Source organism: Sinocyclocheilus grahami, unplaced genomic scaffold (assembly GCF_001515645.1).
Source record: "Sinocyclocheilus grahami isolate Dianchi unplaced genomic scaffold, SAMN03320097.WGS_v1.1 scaffold2149.1, whole genome shotgun sequence".
Taxonomy (NCBI): domain Eukaryota; kingdom Metazoa; phylum Chordata; class Actinopteri; order Cypriniformes; family Cyprinidae; genus Sinocyclocheilus; species Sinocyclocheilus grahami.
Genome location: NW_015507328.1, coordinates 14,958 through 23,168, shown reverse-complemented (window position 1 = coordinate 23,168; position 8,211 = coordinate 14,958). Strand labels below are relative to the sequence as shown.

Genomic DNA, 8,211 nt, shown 5'->3' with positions numbered 1-8,211 from the left:
GGTAATAAGCAAGTGGGTCTGTATGACATGATTTCTGAATAAACTCTCCAGGAGTGTTGAGAATTCCAGGTGAGAGGCCAATTTCAGGCACAATAAATGAGCCCACTCATAAAGTCTGACCTCAGGGTCAAAACAATAGCCATTTGGCAAGCTACAAGCATAATAAATGCAATTTTCAGGCATCTTGAGGTCCAAATCCAACCATTATTTAATATGTAATGAACAAAAACTGTGTTGGGAATGTTTAATTCAAAACTTAGCAAATCAGATAATGTTTTAACTAATCATAAATGTTCTGTCAGACAGAAAAAAGAAAGAAAACACGTTTTCTTCAGTTGCTACAAATAAACAGTGCTTGAAGATCTTTCACATACGTAATAAGAGATATAAATGTGAAATTACTCTATGCTAGTCTTCCCTACCAAACATAAAGAGAATGCATTAACCACAATGCACAATAAATGTTCTGGTATCAAAGCCAATCTTGTCCAAAGACAACACTTTGCGACTCATTCTGTGTGACTGGAATTTAGTTAGAATGTATAATCCATCATCTGCAATGTCCAATAGCATGTTAACGCTAAAGGTCCACCTGAAATTAGACATTGTGTCCGCATCAAATTATTGTTTTGTGAGAATTGCCTCTACTCTGACATTGTTGTATTGTATCTCTTGGGCTAAATCAGAACTCAGAATGAACTGTCAAGGCACTTGAGTATCATTGTCAAATCAAAGTATACAGTGTACTTATCTCAGTTGAAAGTCGTTTGATGCTCTAAGACTTCTAAATAGTCTGGTTCGCCATGTAAGTTGGCTTTGAGTTCAAAGTACTCGTTTTTAGTCTGTTCCACCATGACCTTCCTTGGCCTTGTATAAACAAGAGTCTCCATTAGTTTCAGCTCTTTGTGGTGGTTGGGGACTTGCATGTCCACAGCCGGTTGTAGCTGTGATATGTTTTTCCTGAGATATCCGGTGAGGCTGAGCTGTTGGAGTTCCCGTTCCCTTTCTAGGATGTTCCTGTACAAGGAGCTTGCATCTCCCAAACTCACAAATTCAGCGGGGTAGTCTGTTACGGCCCTGAACTTCACATTGGGTCCTGTAAGTAGGGATTCACTCTCCTTGTCAAGAATGCTATGGCAGATATGCTTAGGTTTCTCGCTATCATACTCATCTAACTCATATTCTTTATGCTGAGAACAGTAACTAGGGTTTCTGCAGACCTGAATGATTGGGCTATGGGAAGGTTCGTCGTACATGCCGGGTCCCTGCCTTTCAGTTACATGGTGGGTGGTCTTCTGGCCATACATGCTATAGTGCAGGTGGATTGGACTGCTCTCGTGCAGTTGCTCCTCGGCTTGTTTCTTCTTGGCCTGTCTCCGCCGACGGTGTAGCACAAACACGATGAGCCCTGCAGCGCAGAAAATGAAGGTCAGAAAGAGGATGAGAAGGCAGAGGATGAGCACCGATAGTGGCACTGCATCTGTCAGAAACCGGAAGAAGCCGGTGGTGCCGCCTTCTGGCGCAATCGTGACTGCACTACCGTCCTTGGTGTCTCCAGTTAGCGACTTATATGTGACCAAGCCAGGACAGAGAACATCATGCTTCAGATTTCTAACCTCAGCACTAGACAGTTTTTGAGGAGTGTGGCATAAGATGGTACCCACCACGGTCTCCTTGCTTAGCTTTTCTACCCACTGTTTGAGGCTGACCAAATCACAAGTGCAGTCCCAAGGATTGTCCTCAAGATAAATTTGCTCCAAATAATTGAGATGCTCCAAAACATTACTCACCGGTAAGTGCATAAATATATTTTTCCTTAGGTTCAATGTCACCAAGGGCACATTACGAAATATTTGTGCAGGGAGAGTGTTGAGTAGATTGTTGTTTAGCAACAGGAGCTTTAGATTTGTCAAAGGGTTGAACGATCCAGCCTCAATCACTTTGATGACATTATACTCCAAGTACAAGTATTCCAGGTTGTGAAGGCCAAGAAACATTGTTGCCGAGATTTTCTCTATTCTGTTTCCATTCAGGTAAAGCTTTTTCAAACTGCTCAAACTCAAAAAGGTTTCATTGTCAATGTAGTCTATTTGGTTGTTTGCTAAATTGAGCAATTCCAAACTGTCGTACGTCACAAAATCATATTTTAAAAGTCGCTGTATCATATTCCCTGTCAAAACCAGCTTGGTTGGGCTTTGTTCAAGAATGCCTATATCAGATATCCTCTGAATGCCTCGGTCCTCACAGTGCATTAAAAACCCCATACTTTGGGGAGGACAAGAGCACAGTGGCACGCAAAATGTACCTAGGCCGTTTGCAGGTGTAGGTATTTTTGTGCCATCGTTGACATTCGGTATCTGAAACACTTTGGTGGATGGGGTGACAACCATGTCTAGAGACCTTGATGGCTCTTCGAGATTGATGTCAGCATGGGAGGGGCAAAGTAAATCCCTTTTGACCCTGGTCAAAGTGGTGCCCCTAAGATCTTCAGGTCTGTTGCAAACCACCTCGCCAATGGACGACTGCGCTCGCATGTTCTCAATCCAGACCTTCAAATGCAAGATTTCGCAATTGCACACCCAGTCATTGTCTTCCAATAGGAGCTCCATGATACGACCAATATGCTCCAGGAAACCCACATATGGCAGTGTCTGCAGTTTGTTCCCACGCAGATCCAAATGTGTCAGAGGAACAAAGCGGAAAATGTTGCTTGGAAGGAACTCAATGGAGTTGTCATTGAGGATCAGAACTTTAAGACGGACAAGCTTGCTGAAGGCCCCAGGCTCCATAACCCGGATGAAGTTGGTGTCAGCCTGAAGGTATTCCAAATTTACCAAGCCGTGAAATGTGTCCTCCTTCAGCATGACCAGGAAATTGCTATTTATGTGCAGCTTTCTCAGGGATCCCAGTGCACTGAACACGTCAGGTTCAAGCTCCTGTATGCTGTTTGCACCAAGATGTAAGGTGACGGCATTCTTGAAAGCATCCATATCCTCTGCAAGTAACTCCACTAAGTCATTTTTGTATAGATTTAAATGGAAAGGCATATCTGATGGTACTTTCACATCTGATATTTTGCTTATGTTTCTGTCTTCACAGTTTATGTACAATTGTCCATCTTTCTCTTCACAGGTGCACAAAGATTTGCAAGCTCCACCATGCAATGCCTTGGTATCAGTATCTCCAAAACTAGCACCAGCAAAGAAGGAGCAAATGAAAACGATCCGGGCCAGCATTTTTTTTCTTCCTTGTATCTAAAAGACAACACAGGGAAGAGAAGGAAAGGTAATTACTGAGTGTGTTTGGCAAACTCATAAAATAAGCAGAACACTGAATCATGGTAATTATTGCAAGTTCACAGTGCTGAATCTAATGAGATAAACAGGCTTAAAAAAAACAAAACAAAAAATACAGATATTTACAAGTTTACAAAATTATTAAAGCTATTAAAGTGTTTTGCTAACATATTGCATTTTATTATTGCATATGAGCAGGGAGTAGAACACCAGAACACTTTATAACTAACACGGTAATAGTCCTAAATGAATAATTTAGTTGCGTCAGTAATGATGATGATAATAGCGATGATTATATCATATTACATACTTAGGGAAATAATTAAGTATCTCAAATTAATGGGAATTACATTCTAATCAGGAAAAAGACTTGTGCTTATATGTCTCATAATTTATTAGATCAAGCAACTTTTTTTTTCTATTTTAAAAGAGTTTGTATGCATGTATAGACACCACATTCCACATTAATGTTATAGGCCTAGATCTATACTCTTCAATAACTGTCTTTAGGGCCTTTCGCACCGCAGGAACCTTTTCATAGTACCAGAACTAATTGTGGAACTACCCACTTTTCGGCATGTTCGCACCGCCGGAACTGGGAGCGATTTTAGTACCGGACTGCCTTTTTCGAGAACCAAATTAGCTCCTACTCTGGAGCAGGGTCTAACCAGCACAACTGGTACTAATCGTGACATAAGTAGACATTGATTGGCCAAACGCGTACGAAAACCCCCTCCCCCGCCATGATTTAAAACTCAGTGTAAACATACTGTAAGCATGTCAACTTATTTCGCAAGTATGGAGAACAGCGATAGATGGACGGACGCTGAAGTGCAGGCACTTGTAGCAAATGTAGCACTGCCAGTTGTCGTTGGAGATTCTTAGTCCTCCTTTCCGTTCTTTCAATCGCTTTACGTATACGTCGACATTCCATGTACATTATTGTGAAACTCGCGAGACACAACAAAAACACAGCTCCGATCACAGCATCCTCCATCCTCCTGTTGTTAACGTAGTTCTTTGTTTCCGTTGTTGAACGCTGTGCACAAATGACGTCGCTGTCGACTGGCTTACGTCACTTCCTAGTACACACTGTCGGTGCGAATGCAACCCTTTAAATGGTACTGGGAAATAGTTCGCGCAAAATCGTCCAAGTACTTTAGTACTGTACATTTAGTTCTGGAACTAAAGTGGTGCGAAAGGGCCTTTTGTCTTATTTGTAGGGTTGAAGCCAAGAACCAGTTCTCATTCAGAATCTGTTTTTTTTTTTTCATACCAAAACATAATTTCACAAACATGCCGTTTATTTTAGTGAATCAAACACATACAAATTCCAGCTGTTTGTTGTTTACATGACAATGTGTGAAGATTAATTTTGCATTTATAACGTCTCTACAAAGATTGTAAAAATCATTAAACACACTTTTGTAAGGGTGGTTTTACATTATTTTTTTACTGAATTTAGAAATCACAATTGTTAGGAGGAATACGTATCAGACTCATTAAATGAAAATGATCCCTAAACACATTTATATCTTCATGACTACTTATTTGTGTCAATTTGTATTTCTTAAAAAAAAAAAATCAGGAGAGATAAGATGAAGATCATCTTGCATGTGTTTCAATAGTGTTTTTAGTTCTGCTCAGATTTGCCATGATACCAAAATCTACAATCAAAGAGATCTCTATATGAACACGGACGTTTCTCATAAAATTATTCCAAAACTAAATTATCTGATCTGCTATTCTTATACATTCCATAGCTCTAAATGCTGTATGTCAACAATTTTATTTTTCCTATAACCTATATTTGTTATCTTCGAAGGAACTTTGAAATATGAGACACATATTGGAAAAAGTTGATATTTAAATGAAAAATAAATCCCTGGAGCTTTGATTGAGCAATGTCTTCCTCACACAGTTCCAATGAAAGAACATAACCACACGCTATTCTTTGTTATAATGTCATTTAAAGTGACATAACACAGTTCCATGCAAATTAACTGAAACATAAAACACCCCAGAGTCCCAGAGAATCTATAAGGAATGAAAGACTTCCCAATTGTATTGACATGAAATCAAACACTGAACGGTCCGGCATGCCACATGACACCAACAGGCTGCGTGCGCTGACAGCTCTGAGAAAACACAGTGTGAAGACAATAAAGATGGTTCCTTGTCTTTCTTGAGGATGCAGGTAGAACGGCAGTGTAAGGGGGCGGTGGGCATAAATAAAATTAGATTAAAAGATTACAAAAACTGCGGAGAATATGAATGCCTGCATGTCATGGTAGATGACAGCACAAAGAAGGGAAAAAATGTGGTCCCATTCCTATTTTTAGCAAGCAGTGTGTGGCAGACAGTGAGGAGAGAATTTGTGGTCCATTAGAAGCTAGTGAAGCCTACATATTGTGCTATAATGCATTTAAGCAAAGCCTAATATCCATCTACTTAACTATCTACCTATATGACACACATACAGTACGCACATACAGCTCGACCCATGCATCCTCATCCCTCAGGTTTACACCCACCCTGCCTGTCTAACCGGCTCCACACATCCTTGGAGGGGAATGGGAACATCTGTCCTGATACAGCAAATTGTCCTGTCTTTCTTTCACACGGTTACCCAATGCGTAGGCCGAATTAGATATTTTTGATCTTTCAGTTGTTTCTCCTGCTGGAGAGTGAAGCGATTAAATGTAGAACAAAGTTGGGTCCCACTTTATATTAAGTGTCCCTAATACCTGTGTACTTACATAGTAACTAGATGTGTGCATAGTATGTAACCACAGTGTAAGTACACATTGGTACATAGTATCTACAGCTCTAATGTTTGTGTAACTACGCATATGTAACAACCCACTGAATGGTATGTGTAAGTACAAATGTGTAACATGACATTGGTAACAACACTATTTGGAAATGGCAGTACAAATGAGTAACATGACTAACAGCACTTTTTGGTAAATAAAGTGTTACACTTTATATTAGATTTATCATGCAATTACTCTGATATTACACAGCAGCGGCCAGTAAGTTAGGCTTTTCATATAAATTGTGGTTGGTGTCCAGAATGTTACACTTAATATTAAGTGGACAGTTCCTGAGGAGTTACCATGTAAGTACACTGGTATTACAGTGGTGCACCAACTCCAACTCGAGATCCAACTCCTCCCACTTTACATATCCCTAAACCTACCCATCTCTACCCCCTGGATCCCCTTCCCACCCCTAAACCTACCTATCTCCACCCCCTGGATCAAATTGTTCCAATTACTCTTATACATATTGTTGTTACAAAATGTAGTTATATAATTCCTGTTACACGAGTACTTAGTGAAGTGAAAAAAAGTGTTGTTACCAATGTCATGGTACACATTTGTACTTACATAAACCATCCTGAGGGTTGTTACAGAAATATTACAGCTGTAGATAATATGTACCAATGTGTACTTACACTGTGGTTACATACTACATACACATTTAGTTACTATGTAAGTACACAGGTATTAGGGACACAGTATAAAGTGGGACCCAAAGTTGTAAATAAAACAAAGGTTATTAGAGTATGTTTTACAAGAAAATACTATTTCAGTCTTTCTATTTTAAAATTTCACATTTAATTCAACATGCCATTTCTTTGCATTCTTTTTGCGAATATTGCTAGCAATTTCTGAGTATTTTTTTCTTCTTCTTTCAGTATTAAATTATCCAGAAAATGTGATCTGTTCCTGGTCTCTTTAATAATTTGATGAAAAATCTTAGTTTATATTGAAATTTGATACTTGGCATCTTGTCAAACCTGAGCACTATTTGAGACACCCTTGAGATCACTTTGAGCATAGGATCATGATTGTTCTTTTTCAATAGAATAATAATACTAATAAAATAATAAAGTAACCTCAGCAAATACATTAATTTGCTTCCATGTAGTTTCATTGCTGTAAGAGAATCAACAAATTTTGTTTAATTAAATTAAATTCTAAGGTTTCTGATTTCTTGTTGGAATGGCAAGATGATTTTAGGACAGACCTTATGTTACAGTCATCCAGGATGTTTAAGAGAAACAATTGATATTAAAGATATTTCATTTGTGATTTTTCTTGTTCTTTCAAGTTTAGGCAGTTAAATCTTAGGCAGGTGACAAACTTTGAATTTCATATCTGACAACTACACTGATAAAAACGGTGTAGAAATTTAGGCCTATTTTCACTTTAGATCGCTAGAAATGTTGCCTATTAATTGCAAAGAAATGGCAAGAAACACATTGAATTAAACATGACATTTTAAAGTATAAAGAATAAAATCACATTTTCTTGTAAAACATACTCTTTGTTTTATTTACAACTTTGAAAAATCATATTTCACAGTGTACAAGCCCAGTAGCTCAGTTGCTCCAGATGAAGTGACACATGCCAGAGAGAGTGGAAGACATCCACATATGTATACTGTATCTACTCTACATCATCATGCACACACACACACACACATACACACACAGATATATGTATATAAATATATATGCAAAATTGCCGGTTCTACTGAACATTAGACCAGAATGCAGACTCCCAACAGAAGAATCCATCACAAAAGTGCATCGGTGAATGTTTGATGACATGCTACGTTATATGTACTGTGAAACGTTCAAATAAATTCAAGCAAGTGGCTGAGAGCTTCATATATCCATAACAGAGGAAATATAGTGTGCGCTTCTCTTGGCATCACAATTCAATGTCTTATGTTTTGAGGTAATACATTTTTGTATGGCCTCATATGTGCCGTTTACCCAGCAATGCTGAATTTCCATTGCATGCAAGCCTTCAGCAACACGCACATCTTTTTAACCAGCTGTCAAAGAAAAATAATCTACACAACTAACTACAAATTGCAAAGTTTTATATATATATATATA

General features: G+C 38.6%; 1 protein-coding gene across 1 annotated transcript in view; it reads right to left on the bottom strand.

Annotated features, from left to right (window-relative positions):
- Positions 1-530: 530 nt before the first annotated feature.
- Positions 531-8,211, bottom strand: part of LOC107574216 (SLIT and NTRK-like protein 6) — a 13,990-nt gene continuing 6,309 nt past the window's right edge. Inside the window, exon 2 of the mRNA XM_016260675.1 lies at positions 531-3,254. Coding sequence (XP_016116161.1) covers positions 753-3,236 — 2,484 coding nt within the window. The 5' untranslated portion in view covers positions 3,237-3,254 and the 3' untranslated portion in view covers positions 531-752. The remainder of the gene's footprint in view (positions 3,255-8,211) is intronic.